The 27,704-nt window shown below is 40.2% G+C and overlaps 1 protein-coding gene across 2 annotated transcripts in view; it reads left to right on the forward strand.

The window, feature by feature from the left end:
* The window catches only part of CDS1 (CDP-diacylglycerol synthase 1), a 36,091-nt gene that overhangs the window by 1,094 nt on the left and 7,293 nt on the right, over positions 1-27,704 (forward strand). Inside the window, exons 1-10 of one of the 2 annotated variants that reach the window (XM_032988911.2) lie at positions 4,083-4,134; positions 7,378-7,505; positions 11,045-11,141; positions 15,209-15,306; positions 17,637-17,776; positions 20,378-20,436; positions 22,584-22,666; positions 24,163-24,250; positions 25,304-25,372; positions 26,190-26,342. In XM_032988911.2, coding sequence (XP_032844802.1) covers positions 11,085-11,141; positions 15,209-15,306; positions 17,637-17,776; positions 20,378-20,436; positions 22,584-22,666; positions 24,163-24,250; positions 25,304-25,372; positions 26,190-26,342 — 747 coding nt within the window. In that variant the 5' untranslated portion in view covers positions 4,083-4,134; positions 7,378-7,505; positions 11,045-11,084. Of the gene's footprint in view, positions 1-4,082; positions 4,135-7,377; positions 7,506-11,044; positions 11,142-15,208; positions 15,307-17,636; positions 17,777-20,377; positions 20,437-22,583; positions 22,667-24,162; positions 24,251-25,303; positions 25,373-26,189; positions 26,343-27,704 lie in introns of those variants that run through there. The other variant, XM_042797079.1, reaches the window with a different exon arrangement.

The following is a 27,704-nucleotide window of genomic DNA, read 5'->3' on the forward strand; positions in this document are numbered from 1 at the left end:
TTTCTGATTGCTAAATTGAGTTTGCAATACATGGTGGAGGGGTCCCAAACCAGTGACTCTCTCAACCTGCATGGATGGTGGAGTTGCAGAGTGTGTGATCTGCCTTGGCTGTTGTGGCAAGGAATTGGAAAGTGAAACTCGATAGTCAGTTTTTATTCTGCGCTTTGGTTGTCCATAAACGCAAATCCAATGAACTTGCAGATTTGCAGCATTGTGCTGCACTGGGGGCTGTGATCAAATACAGTAGTGTTTAGCTGTGCAGAGCATATGTCTCTGTAGATGAGATTTAACTTTCAAACGTGATTTCTTGTAGCTGTGTACTCAAAAAACTGGTTTTCCGTGGAGTTGTTCAGGTTTGCTTTATTTTGTAGCCTAAGTTCATTTCTGAGTTGTGCAGTGAGCTGCCTTCAAATAATTCTTCCCATTCAAAGCCTGTACTCTGGACCTCAAAAAGGTGCGCCTAAAACATGCTAATATTATTCTTGATTTATCTGCGTGATTTCCAGGGGGGGAAACGCTGTTCTTGCCTGCAGGCCTACTGCGTTTTTACTTTAGCTGCTCAACAGTCCAGTGTTTCACCCAGTTTCAGGTGTTGTTGAACAGAAGGTATGCAGCTAGGATGTTGGTTACAGGAGATGCATCTAAACATGCATACGTTTGTGATAAGTGCCTGAACTGTTAAATATGGAAAGCCTTTTCCACCCCATAGAAGACTTTTTGATGGGTTATTTGGGGGACCCTCCTTGTTCAACCTATCTGTGATGTGCACAGCACTTGTCATGGCTCACAAGTGACATTAAGGATTGATCTTACATATTAAACTGTCTTTAGTGCTGTTGGTAACAGTAAAGATAAAAAAGGCATTTTGTACTGAGTTTTCTATCAGTGGGTCACAGTTAGGGTCTCTGTTTTACATATGAGGATGCAGTAATGTTTGCTGCAGGTGATTTGATGGGAAGTATCTGGTCATCTGGATTCACAGATGCCACATTATACACCTTCTTAGATGGTTATCTCTCTGCCCTACCTCTTGCCTGACCTTTACAAGTGGATAGCTCATTGTCCTTTGGCTATTTTGAGATGACCTATTTGACATGGTAATTGTGTATTTGGACCCAAAACTTGTTCTTCTGTTCCTAAATACTCAGGATGACCATGATGCAGTGGGTTTCCATTGCTTCCTAGGACACAGCTCAGAAACATCATCCTCTTCCTCACTTGTAATGAAGGAAAAAAACTTGGTGTTCTGTTTTCATATGGTAACTGCTTTGTGCTGCTTTTGCTCTGGCTGACCCAATTAATTCAGACTTCCAGATATCTAAAGGTGACATGCTTTAAAGCACCTTGTTTGCCAAAGTAGAGAAGTGCTCTGTTTGCTGAAGAACTCCACCAACACTAAATGTGTCTAGAGAGTTTTATCTTTTATACACTCAGTCCTGTTTTCAGTATGTAATCTGATATTTTCCGTGTTACGCTTACTATGTCCATAGATGCTAATTTCCTATGGAATGTAAGTGAAGCTGTTTTGTTTTTTGTTTGGTTGTTTTCTTTTTTTTCCTTGTTTCCAGTTACGGGTAAAAAACCATGCAAATAACTGGTAGCCATTTCTACATCTATATGAGTTCAAATCAAAGTTAACTTCCTTGGTTTTGTGGGAATATGGTATGCCCTTTGTGAAGCTTCTTCCTGAAGTTGTCAAGATTTGCAAGTCTTGGTGTCTTCACTTGCTCACTAGCTTGTTGAGCCGATGACTTTTTGCAAAATTCCCATGAACACACCTTTGCCCTGTACGGTTTTGGAATTTCATGAGTTTGTTGTTCCTTTGCATTGTCCTGTGGCATGCAGGAGTGATCTTTCAGTTGTCCCTTTCTTATTTGCTGCTGCTTGTTCGGGACATTCTTTTCCTAAGAATGTCTTGTCAAAGTGACTTCATAAAACTCTGCGGCACTTGGGAGCAAAAGGAAGGATTTGGCATTCAAATACTTAATGCGTTTAAGTTAGTTGAAGTTTTACAGATTGATCTGTGTGTTCATGATTCTTGTAAAATTTCAGTTGTTTGCATTCTTTACTAAAAAACAAGTAACACTGCTTTCAAATGCTTAAAAAAAAAAAAAAAAAGTGTATCCTGGAAGTAATCACACAGTCATTCCTCTTTGTACTGTGCAGAGTTGTCAGAGTAGGATGGGGAGAGGGTAGTGGAATCATGTTGCGCTTCCGGCCGTTGGAACAAGTGCCGGTTTGCCTAGGGTCATTGTTAATTATTTGTAACTAAAACAAGCCCAGAATCACGGACCGCTGTTTCTCCTTTGGTATTGAACAAGCAGTTTGTTCCATGGGACAGCCCTTTCAGGGAATCAGTTGTTAGATAAATTGCTTAGATGTGTGAGGCCAGGTTTGGGACTTGGGTGTTTGATGCCCAAAACCTCCCAAACCCACTTGGAGATAAATGAAATTCCTGTTATAGTGGAACAGTAGAGTCTGTCATGGATCACATAGTTACTTCATTTGACTGACTTCTTTTGAAACACCCAAGAAATGGATCTGTTTGGTTTTCACAGAGAAGTCTGACCTCTGTGCTGTCCACTACAAGCGTGGTAATAATAATAAGGGCTGACTACTTCTAAGCCTATGTTTTCTTGGAAGTGGTGGTGAATTAGTACTAATGCAAATGGTAAAGGATCTGTACGTTTCAGTCCTCAATTCAGTGTGTGCAGTTCTCTCACCTGTGTTTCTGCATATACCAGACTTTAACAGTTCGGAAAAAAAAAAAAGGTTTCATTATTCAGGATCTTCCGACACTGTGATATCTTGACTTCAGAGGAAGGTATCAAGGTACATCTAATTAAATATGCTACTGTACTATTGACTTAATTGTAAAACTTGTGAGAGACAGGAAGGTCAAAGCTGGAGGAGAAAACTTACTTTAAGTAACACTTATACAGCTCAATAACAATAATTTAATTCTTTTGCTGGCTAACTTTTTTCACACAAGCTGTTGGAAAACATCTTCATTTTCCCAGTTGCTGTTCATGTAGATGCTGCATTCTCCAAAAAAAACATATTTGCTGTCTACTTGGGTGTTTCTTATTGTGTCATGGAAAAAATGTAGTACAAGCAAAACATTGCAAGTGCCTTTGTAACTAGAATCATTCTTGTGCGTGGTTCACTCGGCATGTGTTAATTGTAGTAGACGGCATATGGTACAAAACAGCAATTCAGATGTGTATGTCCTTTTAGATAATGAAAGGTTGACATGTCTGTTTTTTTCTACGTGACACAGGGTTGTATTCTGCTAGCTGTTGCAAAGTAGCCAGCAAACAGAAATCTGTATGGAAGCTTAATTTGTGACAAGATGTCACGTGTTTTGAACTTCTGTTAGGGATGCTCAGGCCCCTGACTGAGTTCCTCCTTTATATTTGTTTCTCTAAGTATTTGTAGTCTTGTACTGAAGATTTAGCTTGAGGATGAAAGTCTTGTCTTTAAGAACACCAAAATTAAAACAAACCAAAGCTCTACAACTAAATAAGCCTTTTCCTTGGAGTACTTTGGAAATGATGAAAACTGATGAGCATCACAGTGTGTCAGATAGGTGTGTTTATTATGCGCTGAGCTGTTTGTAGTTTGTGGATAACTGTCATGTTTGCCTTCTTCCCTGTATTTGTTAGGCCTGCATCATCTCAGCCTTGTTGAACTTGTATTCTATGAGCTGATCAGATAGGTTCTCTTTAAGGAATGTGCCTTCAAATGAGGAGAAGCAAGGCAGCAACCTCATTGCAACATCTATCTCTTACAGCCACTTGGACCGTGAATCAAGGAGATGGGAGTGGCATGTGTTCTGCATGTAAAAGTCTTTCACCTGCAGTTTGAGAACTCTAAAAAAAATGGAAACACCTCAGATCAAACATTTAGTTTAGAGTTGGAGTTGAAAGGTGTACTTAGGACAGGACAAGTTCTGCTGTTTTCAATTAACCTTTGAAAATCTTGTAAATACCTGCTCTGAAACCTGTATTGTTTTCAATTAATACCCTTTCTTGTTGTTACTGTGTGTTCAGCTTGGCCAAATCCCAAACCTGAAGATCAGGAGAAGCAAGGGCTGCTTGGTTTTATACTGAACTCCAAAACTGCTTCTACAAGGTCAAGCTGAAGTGGGAAGAATCTTGATTTTTATTTTTTTTTTTTTTTTTGGGGGGGGGGGGGGAAGGGCTTTGATAATGGATAACTTAGTGTTTCCTTCCATAATGATTGTTGTTATTCATGCCTATAAATTGAAATGTTTATAATCCATAACGTAAAATAATTAAGAAAACTATTAGCAAGAGAGACTTGTCCCCCAGTGATGGGGGTCATACACTTCATGATGCAGCAGACAATTAAGTAGCTTTTATTGAACAACTTCCTCTTTGGCTTCTGACTTCACAAATTAAATGCCTTATTCAGGAAATGGTTGTGGCCATTCTAGCAATTAACTGGAAAATAAAGTATTCAGGGTCATTTTTAAGTTATGTTTCAAAGGGAAGTTGAAGATAGTTGGAGGTTTACATTCCACTGGTTATTGTAGCAATGTAAAGCTAAAAAAATTATCAAATGCGCCAGGTTCCATGCAACTTGCACCTGGCTGCACCAGCCAAGCTCCCAGTTGCAGCAATATGAAGTACAAGCTACTGAAAACCACATTGGATAAACACAGACCCCTTCAAGGTGTTCAGATACTCTGAAAAATGCCACACAACTGGGAATTCAGATGTTGGAAACAGGAAATCTAAAACATTGCTTCTAGTGGGTTTATGATTGCATAAGTGACAGCTGTGTGCTAAATACCAGAGGAATAAAACTAAGTATGAATTTTTAACTTTTTATATTTTTTTTAATGTTTAAACTCCAGCTGAGTATGGAAACATTTTCTGCAACACCAAAAGCCTAAAAATGGAACAAAATTTTGGGGGTATTCTTAGTTCTGAGTGCTTAAAACAGAGAACATCTCTGCCATGTGCAAGCAGGGATTAATATTAAAGACGCTAAGTCATGGTTTTAGGGCCAGGATTACTGCCCATCATTTGTACAGTGAGTAGCGTCTCTTGAACTGTACAGATAGCTTGCTGCATTCCTGTGCAGGTCACAGTAGTTGGAACACAGCTTTGGGAAAGACCTCTGATTTTCCCTTCCTCACACCTCCTACCCCGCATCACATCTATAGTTGATTTCCTAAGTTATGGTACGACACTGAGAAACACTGTTGAATAACAAGGTTGCAAACACAGTATTTTATTTTATTTATTTTATTTATTTTATTTATTTATTTATTTATTTATTTATTTTATTTTATTTTATTTATTTTATTTTATTTTATTTTATTTTATTTTATTTTATTTTATTTTATTTTATTTTATTTCTGTGCTTTTTCAGGTGTTCTACAGACTTTCTGAAGTCTGGACCACAGTTAGCATATTTGCTCTTTTTACTTGTATTAATTATAGAGAATGTCTGTCTAACAATTATTTAACTGTGGGGCTTCAAGGAATAGGGAAAACATTGATCACCTTTTTCAAATAAGTAAATGATGTAAAATCCATTCAAGAGCTTCATCTTGGGCATGAGTGTGGTACAAAAAGTGAATGAGAAAAACAGGCCTAACACGTTAAAAAAGGCAATTACTCTTCCAGTTATTACCTCTTTCCCTTGCACATATGTGTAATGCCAGCTCACGCTCAGGGGTTCAAAAAAGATAAAACCATTTTTCAAATGAGAAGGGTGGTGTTTTCCCTCGGGCCGGCGTCCTGGGAGAGCATGCGATGGGAGGTGAGTGGGGCTGGGGGGGGTCGGCGGTGAGATCCCGCCTGCAGCACCATGGTCAGCGCCACAACCCCCACCCTGGCCGCCCCGGGGCAGATTTGGGGTGTAGGCTCAGGCCTTGGCTTTGGACAAGGGGGTCTGAAAAGCCTTATCTCTTCCACCCATGCTGTTTACTGAGGTCAGACACTGAGGCAGTCATTACACTGAAGTGTAACTTCCTGGAAAAGGGGAAAGCCATCGCGTGGTTACTCTGTTTAGCAGCTGGCATTGTAGGTCAACTTGATTCTAGGGTGTCTTATGGAGGGGGAGAGAAGAAGGATATACCTCTGCTGTCTTCCAAAATGCCAGAAATACTCGGAACAAGGGAAGAAAATAAAATTAATAAGGAAAAGTGGGAAAGAAAAGCAGTCACATTCATGGAAGTACATTAAGGAGAAAGAAATAAGATCTGCAATGAGGAAGTTAGAAAGAGAGGGAGACTGAGGAATAGCAGTATAGTGGTGGTGAAAAAAGTTTTCAAACACAGTTACATCACAGTCTCCAGAGCTGTTAAGAGCCAATGAACCTGAGGTGGCAGGGCAGGCTGGAAGCTGTTTGGGACTGTGAGTAGGTGAGGTGAGTCAGGGAGGTCGGGATGAAGTTCAGGTCTCAGGAGAGCCAGACACTGAGATAGAGACAGCTCTCTGCCTTGCTGCTGCGCCAGGGCTGAGTGCAGCCTTCTGACTCCCTGGAGCTGTGCTGTTTGTAACATTAGAACGAGTGAAGTAAATCATCAGCACCCTTAGTGTTGGCTTTAACTGAGGGGAGGAATAGTCTTGACAGTCTACTCTGACCATTGGTGACAATTGTCACCAAAACCTGTAATGCCTATTTTGCATTTGGGCTAGACACACAATCTGTCTAGAGGATGTCTTCCTGAGTGGTTGTTAGTGAATACTGAAGAAACTGCAGTGTTGGAGTCATACAAGAAATTATTCTGAGTAATATTGTGTCCATAGGACACTTGGTCACTTCACAGGTCATTTTTGGATCATTCTTTTCAAGACAGAGGGTTCAAGTCCTGACGTATGTATGTATGAGACTGACAGCAACCTCTTTTCATTGTACAAAGGGACTTTTTTCATGCATTCCATTTCCTTTTTTTTCTTAATGTTACATTAAACCACCAGAAGACCCTTATTCCTATTCCATAAAAGGTTAGTTTGAGATGTAGGTGAGGGAATGTTTCAGAGGGTTGGGGATTTCTGTTAAACTTGTGTTCTATGTCAGCCATAGTATTTCTGGAAACATATCCTCATACTTATGTATATGGGTTGAAAAAATGCCTAGAATGTGAAGTTTCTTGAGCACAGCAGGTAATGTCACAACATTTGAGTACTGGCCTTCTTATAAACATTTATTGGGATATATTTGTCTCCTACAACATTTACAGTTTCACTAGTACACCATTGTTATCTTTTTTAGAAGATACTGTAGATATCCGTTCCTAAAGTATTGTTTATGACTGTGAATACTGTTTTCTGAAATAACTAATAACCTTGTGTGTTGTGTTGGTTTTATTTTTTTGTTTGTTTGTTGTTCTTGTAGGAAGTGGATTTGGAAGAAAGATTTGGTGAGTTGGATCTTAGATGTGATTCAGATGTTCCTGATGTCCCTCCACCAACCGACAGCACTCCAGAAATCCTCAAAAAGGCTTTGTCAGGCTTGTCTGTCAGGTATAGTAGAACAAACAGCTCTCAAATTTAATAGCTGCAGGCTAAAATTCTTAACGATTATGTTGCAGTTTTAATTCTTACAGTTCGTACTGCAGTTTTAAATTTCATATGAAACACATAAAAATTCAATGATAATTTTTTACTGGAAATCACTGATTTATTTATGCTTTGATAGGCCTTTCAGTGTGATATTTTTTGCATATACCTGAAGATTGCTCATTGCATGCATTTCTAAGTAAACGACTTAATTGTTTAGCTACAGTGTATGTAAACATTTGTCATTGCTCAGCCTAAGTATTGCAGCAAAATGGGCTAAGGAATAGTCACTGGGTTTGATATCCAGAATAAGTATTTCTTGGGGTTCTAATAAACTGATTTCCTACATCCAAGGTTAAGGCGGGGTGGTATGCATGTAGAAATGAAAAGGGAAGAAGTGTAAATTCTCTGAGTGAGCTTTGCTAGCTTTTTGTGACAGCATTTCCACTTCTAAATAATTTTTTTTACAGTTAAATACAACATAGTTTTTATTTTCATACCTTTTAAAGCAATATTTAAGCTTTTCCTGCTGTCTCTTCAAAATTAGGTTTCTGCCTCCTCTCTTCACAGGAGGTTAAAGACTAGCAAATGTGTGATCGTACGCCCTCTTTCTGAAGTCCTTTCCACAGGACATGTTACATGTCCGGGGGTGTGTATGTGTATAGATATTCATGGAGGCTAACAAATAAAGTTCCTGGTATAATTTTTTTTTATACAGTCCCTTTACAACACTTGATCAGTCAAACCCTTTTGGAAGTAGCAATTCGGATTACATTTTTTTCACTAATTCAATGAAAGAGCATTTAGGTGTGTGATAGGTCGCATACCAAAAAACTACCTAGTAAAATGAATGTGTATATCATATACCTTATGCTCAACATAACAAACGAAAGAATATACAGTGTATATTTTAGACACAATTTAGGACTTGCAGGAGTCAGAAGGACGTCCAATCCAGGCTATAATTAAAAACTTACAAGTCCTTGTAAGAAACCTGATCTCCAGTAGGTATCTCCAATAGCAATGTGAAACTACAGGTTTTTGACTTGCTTCTTTTCTAATCTGTTGTCTGGTTTTGTTGTGATGTCTGGGAGCTACAAACAAATGTATTGTTCCCAGGTTTCAAAAAGCATGTTTCTAAACTGCACCAGCTGTGAGCAGGATGTGATGTTCTCTGCTGCCATCACACTGCAAGGAGTGTCTAGTTCCTATCACTTTCAGAGTTCTCTTACTATGTTAAATATTGTGGAAGTCTTAGATCTCCAAATCAGACTTGTTCCAAAGGACACTTCCATGGCGATACCTCAAAGCCTGCAGCTGAGAGGTGCAGGTGAAACCTTTCCTGTTTCACATGCTTGAAATTATCTATTGGAGTGTTTGCACAAAGGTGCTTTGAGTGCATAATTAAATTCTTGGTGCTTTATGAATGCTAGAATCAAAATTGTCTGTAAGTTTAGTAACTGGCAGTCCCACCAGAACTGTTGTCATAATGTGCAAAATTAGTGAGTGGCACTTCAACTCCCAGAAAAGTGTTTCTCTTTGTATATGGCATTTAGAGGACATAGTATCCATAACTTGCCAGTGGAGATTTAGGAAACAGTAAACTTGTCAAGTGGCTTCCTAGATCATGGAGCTTGTTGTCTTTCTTACTGAAGCTGTCTTTCCAGTGCTGCGCTTGTCAACACTCTCAAGATACTAGGTAGTATTTTAACATTATTCTTAGGGGAAATAGAATTCTTCTAAAGAAGTTTTTCTTACTGTAGGTATGTCACTAAGAGCAAGCTGCTACTCTATAGCCCACGTCACAGAGGAACATAAAGCATCTCTTGCGATAAAGCCTGTCATGCCTTTGTCCTGATGCTTAAAGTAAATCCAATTCATGGCTTTAGTTGCCATTAACCTGCCAATGAATAACATCCTTGAAAATCAAATGAATATAATTGAAGTTTACATTAAAACTGGAGTATGATGAAAAGCTGACAGTGTCAGGTGTATCTCCCAATGCAGCAATGAAACACAAGTGATACAAAACAAAACATTAGAAATACTTTATTTAAGCTATATTAGGGTTTTTTTCTGTCTAGCAGTAACTTGTGATTAGTTGGGTCAGTGTACTTTTAGAAGCAAAATTCTTGGAGAGGAGAAAAACTTACTGAAAAATAATATGAACAGTAAAATACAGGCTATTGATAACTAGAAAAATTTTCATGGCAGAGTGAAGCATGTGATGAGTTTTTTTAACTTTTTTTTAAATGAACTGGGCTCTTGATTTTTTCCCGATAGTGATCTTTGGGGCAGGGAGTTGGGGGTGTAGAGGTTGTGGGAAATAACATTGTGGTTACTCTAGAAATTAAAAACAAACAAAACCAAAACCCACAAAAAACCAAGCACACACTCTCCCCCATCCCCCCCAAAAAACAAACCAGCAAAGACTTCCCAGTTGTTTGGGTGTTTGTAAAACAAACTCTTATTTTTTTCAAAGAAGGCATTCCACACCTCAAATGCTGTGTTCAGTTTTGGGCTCCTCGTTACAAGAAAGACACTGAGGTGCTGGAGTGAATCCAGAGAAGGGCAACAAAGCTGCTGAGAGAACTGGGGTTGTTTAGTCTGGAGAAAAGGGGAGACCTTATTGTTCCCTACAACTACCTGAAATAAGGTTGTAGAGAGGTGGGCGTTGGTCTCTTCTCCCAAGTAACAAGTGATAGAACAAGAAGAAATGGCCTCAAGTTGCACAAGGGGAGGTTTAAATTGGATATAAGGAAAAATTTCTTCACTGAAAGAGTTGTCAAGCTTTGGGACAGGCTGGTCAGGGAAATGGTTGAGTCACCATCCTTGGAGGCATTTAAAAGGCCTGTAGATGTGGCACCTGGGGACGTGGTTTAGTGGTGAATTTGGCAGTGTTAGATTAACAGTTGAACTCAGTGATCTTAAAGGTCTTTTCCAACCTAAATTGTTCTATGGTAACAGGAATTCCTATCTGGCTTTCCTTGGGTAGCCACAAGCAACTACAAAGGTCTACAAGGGCAAAAGAGTACAGCTAGTTTGTCCCATCACCCTTCATTGTCACATGTTTTCCTGTCCTGGTTCTAGTGTTCACAGGAGCACAGGACTGCCTTCAGTAGATACCCTCTACCTGATAAAATAGCTACCTACAGAAAGTTGTCGATTGCCTGGTTTTCTTCTCTGTTACTCCTCAAAGAATTGTATGCTTTTTTTCCTGGTAGCCTGTTTTTCATATGTAACCCTTTACATGGCTGGGCCCCCATCAGTCCTACTGATTGTGTAATGCTTTTTATTGTGTATCCTGTTTAGTTGAATAGTTGGTTGATTCTGTGTTTCTTGCTCTGTGTTTTATAAGCACAAAATTTTCTGTAACTCCCAGTGTTTCTAATACACATTCATCTCTAGTTAGTAAAGGAAGTAGCACTTGTTTTCATTTATAACTGCTTGCTTTTTATTCTCTCTCTCTCTCTCTCTCTCTTTTTTTTTTTTTTTTTTAATAGATGGAAAAATTGGTGGATTCGTGGAATTCTCACTCTAGCTATGATTTCTGGGTTTTTTCTGATCATATACCTGGGATCATTTATGCTGATGCTTCTGGTAAGTTTGTTTAAATACATTCTGTCATGCAAGAGTTACTTGATCTTTTCATTCATCTTGCCTAAGACAGCTGGAAGCAAACTACACAGACAATTCAGAGCAATTTATCTCTTATTTGTGTAAATGTAAATACTTTCGAAAAACGCTGGACAGTTTTACAACTGGGTTTTAGGGATTAAGGACTTCTTATATATTATATTTAATTTTTTTTTTAAGTAAGAGTTAAAGTATCTCTAAGAAGTTAAATGATTGTTGCCTTGAAGTTTACTAAGTTACTGTCATCCATTTCCTTGTCCAGTTTCCATCAACTACTGTTACATTCTTTTAAAAAAACAGACCAACCAACCAACAATCCCATACTCTACCCCAAAACCAAAACCAACCCTAAAAGCCAAAAAAAGACACAGGAGTTTCATTTTTGAGACTGAAGAAAGCAGGCAGCTCTGGTCTGCTGTCTGTGATGGGCACTGAAAGGCTTTCCTCAGGCATGCTTTACTAATTCCCTACTTCTCTACAGGGCTGCCTTGTGGCCTTGTGTTTATGTGTAGAATGGAGCTAAATCCCTTTGCAAGATACAGAGGTAAAATGCATTTTTAGTTCCTGAAGTGAAATGCTACTACTAGTACTACTTATATTCATATACTTTATTGAATAATGGTTTAACTGTCTTTCCCAGTTGTGGCAACAGGCAGGGATGCGGCTTCTAAAAACACTGAAATTTGTACTTCCGGGTAACTGCTTTGATTTTTGACTCTAAGTTTCTTTAACTGCCAAAATGTGCTTTTACTTTTTTCATGGCTTCCTGTGAAACACATTTTGGATTGTATTCATAGAATCATTTAGGTTGTAAAAGACCTTTAAGATCATTGAGTCCAATGGTTAACCTAACTCTGCTAAGTCCACCACTAATCCATGTCCCCAAGTGCCAAATCTACACGTTCGAGGTGCGGCCTCACCAGTGCCGAGTACAGGGGGACGATCGCTGCCCTAGTCCTGCTGGCCACACTATTGCTGACACAAGCCAGGATGCCGTTGGCCGCCTTGGCCACCTGGGCACACTGTTGGCTCGTATTCAGCCGGGTGTCGACCAACCCCCCCCCAGGTCCTTTTCCACCGGGCAGCTTTCCAGCCACTTCTCCCTGAGCCGGCAGCGTTGCCGGGGGCTGTGGTGACCCAGGCGCAGGCCCGGCACTGAGCCTTGTGGAGCCTCATACAACTGGCCTCAGCCCATCGACCCCGCCTGTCCCCATCCCCCTGCAGAGCCTTCCCACCCTCAAGGAGGTTAACACTCCCGCCCAACATGGCGTTGTCTGCAAATTCACTGAGGGTGCACTTGATCCCCTCACCCAGATCACTGATAAAGATATTAAACAGACCTGGCCCCGGTACTGACCCCTGGGGAACACCACTTGTGACCAGCCACCAACTGAGTTTAACTCCGTTCACCATCACTCTTTGGGCCCGGCCATCCAGACAGTTTTTCATCTAGTAAAGAATATACCCGTCCAGGCCACAAGCAACCAGTTTCTCCAGGAGAATGCTGTGGGAAATGGTTTCAAAGGCTTTACTAAAGTCCAGTTAAACAACATCCACAATCTTTCGCTTATCCACTAATTGGGTCATGTTGTCACAGAAGCAGACCAGGTTAGTCAAGCAGGACCTGCCTTTCATAAACCTATGCTGTCTGGGCCTGATCAGCTGGTTGTCCTGTACGAGCTGTGTGATGGCACTCAAGATGATCTGCTCCATAACCTTCCCCAGCACTGAGGTCAGACTGACAGACCTGGAGTTCCCCAGGTCCTCCTTTTGTGTAGATGGGCATCACATTTGCCAGCCTCCAGTCAACTGGAACCTCCCCAGCTAGCCAGGGCTGCTGATAAATGATAGAAAGTGGCTTGGTGAACAATTCTACCACCTCCCTTAGTACCTTTGGGCAGATCCCATCCCACCTCATAGGCTTGTGAGTGTCTTAAGTGGTGTAGCAAGTTGCTAACCATTTACCCTTGGATTGTGGGGGCTTCATTCTCTTCCCCCAGCCCTGTCTTCCAGCTCAGGGGGCTGGGTACCCTGAGAACAACTGGTCTTGCTATTAAAGACTGAGGTAAAGGAAGCCTTAAGTACCTCAGCCTTTTCCTCATCCTTTGTTGCTATGTTTCCCCCTGCATGCAAGAAAGGAAGGAGATTCTCCTTTGCCTGACTTGTGTTGCTAATAAAAAATGTATTTTTTACAAAAATTGTCTTTTACAGCAGTAGCCAGATTAAGTTCTAGCTGGGCTTTGGCCCTTCAAATTTTTTCCCTACATAACCTCATGTCATTCTTGTAGTATTCTTGAGTTTCCTGCTCCTTCTTCCAAAGGTCATATGCTCCCTTGTTTTTCCTGTATTGCCTTGAGAGACTGGCATGCTGTTTCACCAGTATTATGGTCTGCATGACAGTCTCTACATCTGAATTAGTCTGGTTTATATTTCCTATTTTCAGCTGAATGACAAAACAAACTAGTAATTAATTGTTTCATTAATGGAGGATGTTGTTCTTTGTATGTGAAGAAACAACAAAAAAAGCCCCTTTAAAGTATAGGTGTTGTAGGGTGATTTTTTTTTTTTTACAATCCTTCCTTTAGTAGTCTGTTACACTTAAGAATGACGATAATAAACAACAAGGAGCTAGTCAGTTTTCATTGTGAATAGGTATATTCATGGTATACTCTGAGTTTGGAATCATGGTCAAAGCTATCAAGAGATGAACTAAAAAGTAATTAAAGTTAGTATGGAGTTCTTCCTCTGTTGTACCATAAAGCAAAAACTCTGTCTTCTAGTATAGTAAACTGGTCATAAAGTTGACACTTGAGACTACATAAAAAGAAGAAAGGAGGGGAAAAAACAGTTTTGTTCATTAATTATTTAATTTCACTGGAATCAAATAGCTTACATTTAAACAGGAGTTGTCGTGCTACAACCAAATCTTAATACTGAGACTGAAAAGGCCCAGAGAATTGTAGGAAGGGTGTTCCAGTGAAGTTTGGAGGACAACCCCTGAGACTGCTCTAAAAATTTGGGAGGCAAGTTTTATATTTGCCTCCTACTAAGGTAACAGGCAAAAGCTTCCATGCCTTTGGACCCCAGCCTCCTTTTCCACTGTAAGCTGCAATCCTGTAGCGTTGTTCTTGCACGTAGCATTTAAGTTTTATAATGTAGGCGAAGCACAATAAAGAGCACCAGATAGGGGAGCTTCAAAATTGATTCACTGAGGTGGTGTAAGACTGTTTTAAACTGTGTTCACACATTGAGCAACATGAAGTTTATTCATGAATGCAGGTGGTAAGAGAATACTGCAAAGCCTAGCATGCTGACATGCGCAGTTGGCATGGGCAGGTTCTTATTCCTGACCCTGCATGGGATTACTGGTGACCTATGTTTGGCAGTACTTGATATCTGGGCAGGGAAATCTGCTTGGTGACTCTGGATTAGACAAAGCTGGCCAAGAGTCCTTTGGAGCCCAAAGACAGACAGAATGTACTACCGGACTTGCATGGGCAAGCACTGAAGTAGTGAGATCAGCAAAACAAAATGAAGGCTGTGGAGGGTGACATTCAGCCATGGGTTAGATGAGATTTGCTTCTAATCATTAATGTTAATTGCCTTTAATGAGATGTTTGCAAGTGGAAGACCTGGGTGTCCCAAGTTGTGTTGCACAGCTAGTTTTTTCCATTGGGCCTAGAAAATCTTTCTTAAACTAAATTTAAATATAAAACTTAGCCAAAAGAAATAGAAGAGCCTGCTACCAAACTTCTAATGAAGAAAAGATGGGAGCTTTCCCTTCTTTCACAAGCATATTCTTGAAGCTAGCCCAATGTGTTTTTTCTCAGCATGCCTAATGGTTTTGAGTTTTGGGGGAGGGTTTAAATGGAGCCTTAGTTTTCCTTGGACTTGCTTTGAAGTTGTCTGTTTTCTGTGTGGAATTTGAGTTCAGAATAATTTCTCCACATAATGCAAGCTGTAATACTCCTTACTGCATTTAAGAAACAACTGCAGCATATTTACATAGTTTTTTATTTCTCTTACTTCAGGTCTTAAGCATCCAAGTGAAGTGTTACCATGAAATCATTACTATAGGTTACAGAGTCTACCACTCATATGATTTACCATGGTTTAGATCCCTCAGCTGGTGAGTAGCAAGCAAAAACGTCAATAGATAGGGATGTGAAACTTGAATCTTCATGTTCTTCATATCCTGTCATGGTGGAACGGTAGCTTTGTAGGTTATGTGTGGACATAAAACTTAACATCTGTGTCTTAATACAGGATTCTGTAGTTGTCCAAGTTCACAGGTGGAAGACAAGTCAGTTGGCCTTTTACTACTTCATTTTTTTTCCTTGTTATACATACATACGTATGCGCACATATATGTATGCATGCATATACGCTTTAATTCAGAATTGAGCATGTGTAAGCATCTAAAAATGTGCATAGCCAAATAATCACCTGATATGTGTTACCTGAACTGCTTTGATTTTTTTTTTTGGATGTTAACCTTGCACAAGAAATAAATGGAACAGGCACCGTAAAGGCTCCTCTTCACACACACAGAGAATTAATATAATAACATACAAGTTTTAAATCCTTTCCAATTGTGCACTTAATCACAGGACTGCATAAATACAGTGTTGGGGAATCTCCTGGAAGCCAAAAGATGAGATTAATTTTGCTGGCAAATCCCAGATACTTGTGACAATGTCCAGCTTGTATAGGGCTGTATGGAACTGGGGAAATCAACTCTTCCGAGTTCTGGGAGGAAAAATAAAGGCTTTTTGTTAGAGTCAGTGTTATGGGAAGTTGTTGGGCACAAGTAATCTCTAAGGTGCTTAAGGACATAATTCTTCAGACATGACCTATGTTGTGTTGTTTGGGTTTTGTGATGGGTTTGGTTTTTTAAGGAATTGAAATATCTAGGTTATTCCCTGTCTCTTGTCAGATTGCTTCTTCACTTCTAGAAGTAACTTTACTATATAACATGGTGGATTCCTGCAGTGGGCTATTCTGTAAATGCTAATCAGTTCCCCTCTGGTTACTCCTGGATTATCCAGGGGACTGATCTATTGTCTACTTTATTCCGTGGGTCCTAGATCTACAGTTAGAGTAGTCTTATGCATGAATGATTCTGCAGTCTTGCCAAAACTTTTAGAGGAGGTGTGCACTCTACCACTTAGTCTACTTTGGCAGCTGACCACCTTTACTTTCGTATGTGGAGCTCAAAATCAACTTTTCTGCATTGCCATACTAGTTAACATCAAAGCTTCTTTCAGTCCATCTTGACACTGAGACTAAATGTTAAGACACTTTAGTGAGATGAGAGAACCTGTTAGTAGTCTGAATGTCAACTATTTGGCTTATTTAGAGATGTGACACCTCACGAAGTGAGCATTAATGTCTATTGGGGGGAGGAGAATGAGTACTGATTGCTCTGAGACTATCTAAAGATAGTCTTGAATCACAACTTTTTATCTTCTGTGGCTGATTTTGGTAATAAGCCAAAGAGTATGTTGCCTAAAGAGGTCCATCTCTTAGTGGGTTTGGATTTGTTATTTGATTTTATTGATGCCTTGGCATTTGAGGATCCCATTGTGACTTAACTCCAGAAAGCTGAGTAACTGAACTTGTATGAAAACCTGTGACAGAATTACTTGTGTACTGACTGTTTTGCCTGAAAGGAATTTCTTTGCAGATCCTTCAAAAAGAGGTGGCTGAAAGTGACATTTCAGTTCAGCTGAACTTTAGGTGTGCATATACTCCCACAAAATTGTTTTCAAAAAGTTGTAGTAATAGCTGCATTTAATAGTTAGTTGATGGATTTAACCCTGTACAGTTATTGCTTAGTCAAGAAAGCTAAAAGGCAAAGTGTATGGTGGAATGGAGCATGAGATGCAGCAGTAACTCTTTCAGATGAGAATCTTCAGACCAGATGGCAAAGGTATAGTTACGTTCAGATCCTCAAGCCCCATGTCAGATTCAGTCTCCTATAACCTCAGAGGATTCATTATGCAAGTACCTTTTTTCCTGTTTGTAAGGCAGAAATCACAAACTATACTTACTGGGATACAGGGAAGGAATATGCATAATTGCTTGTGACAGTATTGATAGCAGATACTTATTCTGTACTTTTAGAATAACTGAAAAGGAGTTGCATGGGTGTGGAGTATTCAACACTGTAGTTAAGGATGAAATTAATTTTCCAGTTATATCCTGCAAAATGTGTTTGTTTTTCTACTTGCTTTAGAAGAAGTAAATTACAAAAATTGTATTGTCAGAAGAGACACCAACCCAGAAGTATAAGACTGGATTTGTACTTTAATTCCATTTTTATAATGTTTTTTCTACCCTTCTGATTTTTCTTTTGTGTGATGGTGTTTAGTGTGGTTTTTGTTTGTTCTGTTTTTAAGAATGACATTTAATATATATTATTTTGTTAAAATAACTGCTAGTTGTATTATGTTGTAGGTACTTTTTACTCTGTGTGAACTACTTCTTTTATGGAGAGACTGTAGCTGATTACTTCGCTACATTTGTTCAGAGAAGAGAACAGCTTCAGTTCCTAATTCGTTACCACAGGTTTATATCTTTTGCACTCTATTTAACAGGTAAGTGTAGAAAATTGCAAAAATGAAAGAACTTTGTGCTGCATTTGTTTGTGTGCTTATTTATTTAAAAAAAAAAAAAAAACAACCAAACCCAAACAACAACAAAATAATTGCTCACCAGCTTTATGCACTTTCAGTTTATTTTTCCTCTTGATCCGTCACAGAATGGTTTGGGTTGGAAGGGACCTTAAATATCGTTTAATGGGCAGGGCCCCCTTCCCCCAGCCCAGGGTGCTCCCAGCCCCGTCCAACCTGGCCTTGAACCCTTCCAGGGAGGGGGCAGCCACAGCTGCTCTGGGCACCCTGGGCCAGCGCCTCACCCCCCGCACAGGGAAGAATTGCTTCCTCAAATCTGATCTAAATCTATCCTCTTCTAGTTTAAAACCATTACCCCTCATCCTATCCCCACACCCCCTGATCAAGAGTCCCTCCCCACCTTTCCTGTCCCCCCTTTAAGCCCTGGGAGGCCGCTCGAAGGTCTCCCCGGAGCCTTCTCTTCTCCAGGCTGAACCCCCCCAACTCTCTCAGCCCGGCCCCTCCCAGGGGAGCTGCTCCAGCCCCCCCAGCATCTTCGTGGCTCCTCTGGGCCCACTCGAGCAGCTCCGTGTCCTTCTGCTGTTGGGGGCCCCAGAGCTGGACCCAGCACTGCGGGGGGGTCTCCCCAGAGCGGGGCAGAGGGGGAGAATCCCCTCCCTTGACCTGCTGCCACCCTGCTCTTGATGCAGCCCAGGGCACGGTTGTCATTCTGGGCTGCGAGCTCACAGTGCTGGCTCACAGGCAGTTTTCCATCCACTGCTGCCCCCAAGTCCCTCTCCGCAGGGCTGCTCTCCATCCACTCCTCGCCCAGCCTGGGTTTGTGCTTGGGATTGCCCTGACCCACGGGCAGGACCTTGCACTTGGCCTTGGTGAACTCCAGGAGGTTTGCACGGTCCCACCTCTCCAGCCTGCCCAGGTCCCTCTGGATGCCATCCCTGCCCTCCAGCGTGTCCCCGCAGCACACAGCTCGGTGTCACCAGTGAACTTGCTGAGGGTGCATCGATCCCACTGTTTGTGTCACCATCAAAGATGTTAAATAGCGCTGGTCCCAACGCCGACCCCTGAGGAACACCACTCATCACCGTGTTCAAGGAAATTAGGTGTTTGCAGTTCTATTTTTCCTGTGAAAACACAAATATAAATTTTGGGTTCATTGAGAAGAACAGCCTAAACAAGTAGATGATCTTGAGAAAAATTGAGCTAATAGCAGTCAAGAGAAGTTGGCCTGAAGTCATTTTGATTGCTGAAAAACTGTGCATCAGTACCTGAATACATGAGCTCTATTTTGCCTACATATACCTAAATATATGTGTGTGTGTATACATATATATATATATATATTTTGGCATCTGTATTTTGTGGAGATGACTTGTATGTGTAATTGCTGCACTGGTTTGATGCTTTGTTTTGCAAATGTTCTGCTAAGTCTGAAGCAATATGATTTACTAATACGTTTTTAACTGATTATTAAAAATGCCTGAGGCTTTATTTTGTTTGCAAGATATTCAGATGCTTGCCTCATGGGTAGGTTTTCCTCTCTATCCAAAGAAAGAGTTTTTAAAAGTCTCTTCTCTAGGAAGAAGATATATAAGCTGGCAGTCTTGTGAGGCATTGCTTTGTGAACATGTAAATATAGTCCACAGTGTTTTCAGCAATGCAATTAATATTACTTTAGCCTAAAATTAAGTCAGTTGAAGACTCAGATTGACATAAGGGACAGGAGATTGCTATGCTACAAATACTTGTAAAATGTATTAAGAAACCTGATCTTCTTGATGAACTGTCAGTCTCTGTACTGTTATTTTTTTTTCTTTAACCAGATAAAAATTCTACTCAGTGCTTAAATGGCAAACTTGAAACCAGCTTTGCAAGACTTGACCTTTTTCAGCTGGCTTTGGCCTGAGGAATCTAACTTAACTAATGACTCATTACTGTTGAAGGGTGGTGAGGGGAGAGGTGAGACAAGCCAGCCATGGGCAAAAGCAGGAGGCAGAGCAGAGCAGAGCCCCTTGGCAGCTGTTGCATTGGCATCGTGGGGTCACTGTGGGGCTATCCCTGGGGTTAAGGGTCTTTTGAGGGCCTCTGATCCCTGCTGATGCAGGAGGCTGCCTTAGGGGAGGAGAAGTGCCTGTTTGCCACCCAGAACTTTTCTTTCAGCCAGTTGAATTCTCCAATGCCTGCACTTTATGCTTGTGTTGTATGCAGCCTTATGCCAGTCTGGAGGAAAGAGGCAAGCTTGTCTTTTCCATTCAGTTATTTCTGTTAATTAGTCAAAACTAGCTTGTTGACCTGGTTTTTGAGTGTTTTTTGGAGGTGATGGTCACCTCCCCTAGAAATTGATGTCTGTGATGGGACCTTGTAAGTAATGAATGCTCTTTACTGAGATTAACTAAATCTTGTGCTCTAATGAGAATGATTCTGTACGTACACTTAACTGAATATAAGAAAATGCTCCTAGCAGCAGAGGGATCAAAAGCTGCTTCAAGAGAAGAGGATTACTGGTATATCACAGTTCATTGTAATTAAATATAAGATGGTACAAATTACACTTGCTTTGTTTTACAGGCTTCTGCATGTTTGTTTTGAGTTTAGTGAAGAAACATTATCGTCTGCAGTTTTACATGGTGTGTATTACCCACTTTGCTGTGTTCACTCATGTTATGAATGTCACTAGAAGCAGTCATGTCCCTACGTTCATAAAATAGCTTGGAAGAGGGGTGTGGAAAATGTGCTTAAACTGACAGTGACATGAAATCAAGTAGTGTTGGGCTGTTTGGTATCTGATCACGTTGCAGCTTATTATTATATCATGGGATGTGGCCTTTATGTTAATACAAGCTGTCACTGGTGAGGCCTTGTGCATATACGTGATACATTTCCCTTAGTGATAGGCTCATATGAAGGATTCCTGGAGAAAGGGGTGTGTATCTTTCTCCCAGGTCTGAAGCCAAATAGTTCAGCATAGTGTGGGAAGTGGTTCTTGAGTCCCTGCTGAAGTACTATGAAGGGAACTTGAGCTTAACCCTTATGTGGAAGGTTTATTCTGTGACACTTAGCAGCAGTTCTGGTCTTCTGTTCTCCTGTGCCTCAGTAGATCATTAGTCTGTTACAAGATAAGAGAACACTGGTTTATCTGTTCACCTAATAAACAGCATAGTAGTTCATCAAGAGTATGAACCTTTTTCTTATATGTATCTCATAGGTCAAAAACTAATTTTGTAACATTACAGGTAAAAAATAAAAAAGAACAAAAAACCCACTGAAAACCAAACCAAAACAAACCCTCAACAGCCCCCTGAACCCTGCACTTCTATACAGGAATGATTAGCAGCAACAGTAAAACAGTAATGTAGTACAGCTTCTGTCCTTAAAGAACTTGAGCAGTCAAGGCATTGCACAGCCTTCAAGATTTCCTAAAAGTCTGGGGATGCAGTTAACCCCTCTGTTTCTACAGTGCTTTAGGTAGCACTTTTACCATTGAGGATCCCTAATTCTAGACTAGAACTTAGCTGAGCCCTATATGAGCATGTAAAAAAAAAATATTTCACTCAAAAAATTTACCCTGTTTGTGGGAGAACTTGCCTGACAGGGAGATGCAGCTTTTCTAGGAGAGGTGGTCTTTATCTTCTAATCTGCAAAAAGAGTCCTCATCTTCAGATTGGCACAAGGTAAATTCCACACACACCCCCCCCCCCCCCCCCTTTCTGGAAAGAAGGCAGAAAAAATGTGGTGTCAGTCATATGACTTGGTGCCTGCCCAGAAAACATTAAGGTGTGACTACCTAAGAATTGCAGTAAAACAGAGGGAAGCCATGTATCCACTGTGTGGCAATACAGTGTTTGAACAGACGAGGAGAGTAGCCATCTGGTTTTAGGTAGTGTGCGAATATCACTGTACAAATACTAAAAAGTTTGCTACAGAGATGCTTTAATTATCCAGCAGATAATATTTTCAGAAACCTTGAGTCAGTTCTTGCACCCCCCTTTCAGCCTTCTTGAGTTGTCTTAACTGGAAGTAGATGCTGGATGCCATAGGAAAACACATGATAAGAGAATTATAGTAGTAGTACATTCCAAGTGTTAAATCACCCAGATATTTAGAGTGCTTAAATTTGGTGTTTCATGGGAAAACTACCAGTTCTTGATTTAAAAGTCTTTTGAAAATAAAATCTGTTGTTGGATCTTTACTGGTAAGCTGTTTGGAAACCACTCTTGTACACTGGCGCTACAGAATAAACACCAAGTACGTACAGTAATACTGAGGCAAATGACTATTTAAATGGCCATGCACATAAAAACTAACACTTTGTTTCTGCTAATACTAAGAATTTTCATGTTTCCTAAGAGGACTGGTATTCTGTTATGAGAGATATCCACATATGTGTAACATGACTCTTCCATGAGTAGTTCATTGCCATTTTATTGTTACAGTTCTAACATGTGTGTTATATGTATATACAGAATATCACATTGCTTACATTTCTTTGCTGCTTTCATGCTGAAGGTGTATATCTTATTAAATCAGATGTTAAACCTCACATTAAAAAATTCTGGGTGGAGGTAAGTGATGGGGAAACCTGTTAAAGTTTCAGTACTTGCTTCAGAAAGCTAGCTAACTTGTGATATACTGTATGCACACATCTCTTGCATTATCACTAGAACTGGTCTTTCTTGTGAGCTCCTAAGTAGCTCCTCTAGCTGACACACCGGTATTTATCAAGGTGTATGGATTGGTGTTTTCACTAACTGTTGTGTTGTTGCATTGTTAACAGTTCGCATGGACTCATGTCACTTTGCTGATCACTGTAACTCAATCTCATCTTGTCATCCAAAATCTCTTTGAAGGCATGATCTGGTAAGGGGACAGTAATAAACTGATTTGTAATTATTGCATTGGAACGTTGGTTCTTTTATATAGATCTGGTTAGGGAATAACTGTGGGAACAGTTAAAGCATCACAAGTTAAAGGAGCATTCATGTCTAGTTGGGAGTCGAGGGATTGGGAGTGATGAAGTAAAGCAAACAGGAGAGGAAGCAGAAACCTCTGTAACTAGATTGGTAGCCACAAGTATAATTTTGAACAACTACTTCATTTGCTTGCAAGGAACAGGATTGCTTGCATGCTTGCTGAAATAGTTTCCATAGCGTTTTGTCAAATGGATGAATATCCAGCAATTCTTTTTCAATTACTTGAGAGCTTCAGGTTGATCGGAGCTATTGAGGTTGGACCATGTAATTTGAAATGCCCAATCTGGCTGCCTTTCCTGCTGCCTTCCCTGCCATGATATGTTCGGGTTACTTACAATATTTTAAGGGTTTAAATCTTGGGTATTGTTGGGTCATCTTAATGCCCCATTTCTAGCAATATATTAAATTGTGATTATACAGTTAAATTGTTTACTTAAAACTGCTCCTCAAAGAGAGGGTGTGTTTTCCCACCCCTCACTTCTTTAGGGGCAGGGTAAATTGAAAGTTGAGGAAGAAGCGCATGGAAGATGATTTGTGGTCTTCCAAGGACATAATACTGCATGTTCTCCTTTTCCTGGTATATGTACAACTGGGGAGATCATTGCAGAAAAGATGTGCTTATAGTTAGAAAGAAAACCCAAAACCTTTGACAAAGTTTGTATTAACAAATTCCTTTCATAGCAATTGTGTTCATGTGCCAAAAATTGAACATTGTTGCCTACTATATATATCCTACTAATAGCCTACTATTCCTTATTTCCAGTGGTGCTAGGCAATTTGGCAGATGATCACAAAATCTGACTTCTAGCTTATCAATACATCCCTGCTTTGAAAAGGAAAAAAAAAAAAAAAAAAAAAAAGATATACAGGCTGGAGTAACAAATTCAGATGCTGTCTGCATGCAAAGGACACTTAGAAAGCTAACACAGGCTGCTCCAAACTGACAAGAGGAAAAAAAGGAAAACTTTTTTTTTTTTTTTAATTTAGATATCATTAACCTTTACAAGGAATTTGCTTGCTTTGATGCTACCAATAACATTAACATGTTTATAACTGTTGATTTCTTCTTAACTGCGGTACCAGTCTTCAAGCCTGATAGGAAAAAGCCAGCCTGTTCACATTTTAAGCTCATGCGCCAAAATCATATTTTAACTTGAACTAACATGGATCTGTAATGGTCTTGATCAGATGAAGACTAAAACCAGTATAGCTAAATATACTGCTCGGGGGGGAACTAGGTGAACATGTTATGAAACATGATTCCTTCTAAATACTACAGAAAAATTTCCTAGAAAGAAATGCTGCTGTTTCAATTTCTGTCCTGTGTTTAGCTTTGGGAAACTTTTATTTTTTTTCCATTAAACTTTTAATGTCTTTCTCTAGGTTTTTGGTTCCAATTTCAAGTGTTATCTGCAATGATATTACTGCTTACATTTTTGGATTCTTCTTTGGCAGAACTCCATTAATTAAGGTACGTACTTAGGCACTTCCTCACTAACAAGCTTTTACAACTTACCGCATTTTTAATACTTGTTCAGAAACATGTTAATGGAAAAGATACTTTCCAGTGTACTGCATGGCATGCATCTTTGCTGAAAAACAAATTGACTATCCTGTTTTTGAAAATTTGCAACTGGAAACTGAAATTACTGTGAATGTAATATTGATGATACAGTATAATACAGTTCAAGCCTATTGCATCATCATTTATAATCTCTCCCTTTTTGGATTTCATATGCAGGTTTAACTGCATGCTTACTGTACAGAAACTGTAATTTGAAATAAGCACTAGGTCATATATACCTATTCCTCATTTGGTCTCGTTGATGTAGCACTGAGAAGGGCTCAAGTAGTAATCTTCCTATTCTGGTAGAATACATAAGACCCCACAGAACACCATTATTGTTACTTTCATGATGTTGCCATGTTAACTTTTGGGTATTTAGTTGGTTCTGATATTAAAGTGCTCCTAAGTTGAAAACGTAAAGAAGTTGATAAAGGAAATAGCTTGCTATGCTGGTCCTTCTCGGCCTGCAGTTATTTGCTGTATTAGTTTGCCAGTCTGTATGTAGGAAGCTAGTGCCTCCTGAGGAGCATCCTCAGCTGTAGCTGTCCAACACCAGACTTCTGTTGCTATCTAAATGTGCCCTTGCTATCAGAGGTCTCCAACAGAGCCATAGCATGCTCATGCAGGTTTCCAAGCCTTCTGCTTGAAGTTGCTCAGCTGCTCAGTCAGGGTCAGCTTGGCGGGAGGCAGGCAGCAGCCTCCAGAGGCAGCAGCAGACAGGAATGGAGCTCTCCGTTCCCACCAACCAAACTGTGGCACTTTCCCTCCTTGCCTGGGACAGGCCCTAGCTATGCTCCTCTTATTTATCATGTTCAGTGGCTTCAGCTGCTGACATTCAGCATGTCACACATACCTTTGAAAAACCAAGCAGGAGCTTAGTTTTCACAAACAAGGTCCAGAAATAAAGAAGGATTTGGTGATGCAACTGATAAGGCTAACAATCTCTTTTGTGCCTAGCTGTCTCCCAAGAAGACCTGGGAAGGGTTCATTGGAGGCTTCTTTTCCACAGTTGTATTTGGATTTATTGTAAGTAACCACAGGACTTTCCTCGTATAGGTTCAGTGTTCAGCATCCTGTTTTTACCTGAAGTAAAATTACTCACAAATTTGATCATCTCAAACTGTTGAAAGCCTAAGACTTTGAGGGTTTTTGTTTGGCTAGAGAATTCTGCCAATTTGTAACTAGCTGGAAAAGCTGGGCAAGGCTTGTACCTCTTCTGAATAGGTTATATTGACTATTTTTGCCAGTACTGCTACTATATCTGAAATTGTTTTATCTATTAGTTGCATCCCCGTTTTGAAACTGAAGTTTATTGATAGCGTTATGTATGCTTTGTAAAGTGGTACTTTTTTATTGCATATTCTATAATGATATTTGTCATGAGAAGTAGTTTACACTGATGACATGCATAGAAGATAATAATGATATACACTAACTGTTCTGATAAGTAATTTATCACCGAGGTTAGCAGAACTCATAACTGCCAAACTCGGCAGAAGTGATAGTTCAAGTTTTAATGGAGAAGTGAACTGCAAAGAAATGATGAGTGGCTAACATTTGGGGATTTTATAATGCAGAAACATCCAGTAGGTATGCATCTGAGAGATACAAAAAGGAAAACAAGTTGGGAAATCATCACGAAGCACATTGAACGTCCACATTTGTCTGCCTTGTTAAGGCATTCTCTAACTTAAACAGGCCAATTTTAATCCATTCTGGGTCTCTTTGTTATTGAAAAGATTTTCATTTTCCTCAGCTTGTGATGACAAAATCATCCATTAAAGTATGATTTTTGACTGTAACAACCAATGCCTATTTCAGGAATCCTTGTTTTGCTTTTCAGTTTTCCTATTTTCTGGCTCAACATCAGTACTTTGTCTGCCCTGTGGAATATAACAGTGAAACCAACAGATTTGTGACAGAGTGTGAACCTTCAGAGCTCTTTCAGATGAAGAAGTACTCTGTGCCACCATTGCTTCAGGCTGTGTTGGGATGGGTAAGGGAGAAACCAAGACTTTGGTTAAAATTGAAATCATACTTCCCATGTTGAGTGGTTTTCTAAACCTTTTCAGAAAGGTGTATGAATGCTGGTAAGGCTTGAAGGGTAAGAGCTGAATCGATACCATGAGCGTCTCTGTTGTTCAGATGGGGGAGGTACTCACCCAGGCAGAATTGAAATGCGTTGCCAGAGTCACCCGAGGAAACCTGCCTGTGTTCTTGGGGCTTGTATTCACTTTGTGCTGGAAATGGATGCCACTTAAATGTTTTGCAGACAGACCTATTTTTGAAGAGCAGCTTTTAAACTATTGTGGAAGGTGGACAAAGGCTTGTTATGGCCCGAATTAGTAGCAAATTTAAATAATCTCACAGAACTTTATTCCGTTTTCAGCTAGTGTGTAGCTGCTGTTAGGATTGCACTTGTACTTTCTTCACCACATAGCATCTTGTGTGTTAGTGCCGTTATTTCTATGCTGAGTGAAAAAGGAGTAACAGTCATAGTTCCATGTAACGTAGTCACCAACCCTTTTCCTCACGCCCAGCCTGCAAATTCTTTTAAGTGAGCTGTTGTATCTTAACCTGTCAGGAAATAGGTCATCAATTATCCTACTATACAAAGCAGTGCTTCTGAAGTCACGTCTCCAGGGGCACTCCAACAGGAAGAGAATACCGAAATGAAACGAAGCCGTCTGCCGTTATCTTTCCTTTAGGGCAAAGAGGAGGCGACTGGGATAAGCGCAGGACAAGCGGGTTCTGCAGCACTCCCCTCACCTGGGCAGTGGCTCAGCCCAGAGAGTGAGTGCACAGCACTGGGGAAGGCAGTGGGCTTTACCGCTGGTTACATGGGTGTAACACCCAAGAAGGAAAGTTGATGTGGTTACAAGAAGAAAGCACAAACTGAAAACTGTAGCAACCAAACTCAAGACTAAAAGCAGTGCTTAGAAAAGCAAGATTGCTTCTAGAAGGAGCTCTGGTATTTTCACACCAAATGAATGTAGTATTACTTCAGGGACCGTGGAGTTGATTGTAAATTTAATAAGGATTTTTCTGCACAAAAACATAATGTGGACTGAGCAGAGAGAAATCTTACTGTGTCCAGCTATATTGTGTACTTTAGTAAAGAGCAAGGAGATGGGAACACCCAGCTCTGTGCCAGTCTAATAGAGAGCTATCAGTTAACCCTAAAAAGAGATGGTAGTTCCACGTGCACTTCCGGACTACTTTTGCCAGGCTCTAACAAGCCTTTTTAGGAGACAGTTTTAGCACTCTTCATAGGAAGTCAAATTGTATCGACTTATTTGAGCAACAGCCTGTTTTTGGTTTTCCCTCTGTTACTCAATTCCTGATGTACTCTCTCAGA

Source organism: Tyto alba, unplaced genomic scaffold (assembly GCF_018691265.1).
Source record: "Tyto alba isolate M040663 unplaced genomic scaffold, T.alba_DEE_v4.0 Super-Scaffold_23, whole genome shotgun sequence".
Taxonomy (NCBI): domain Eukaryota; kingdom Metazoa; phylum Chordata; class Aves; order Strigiformes; family Tytonidae; genus Tyto; species Tyto alba.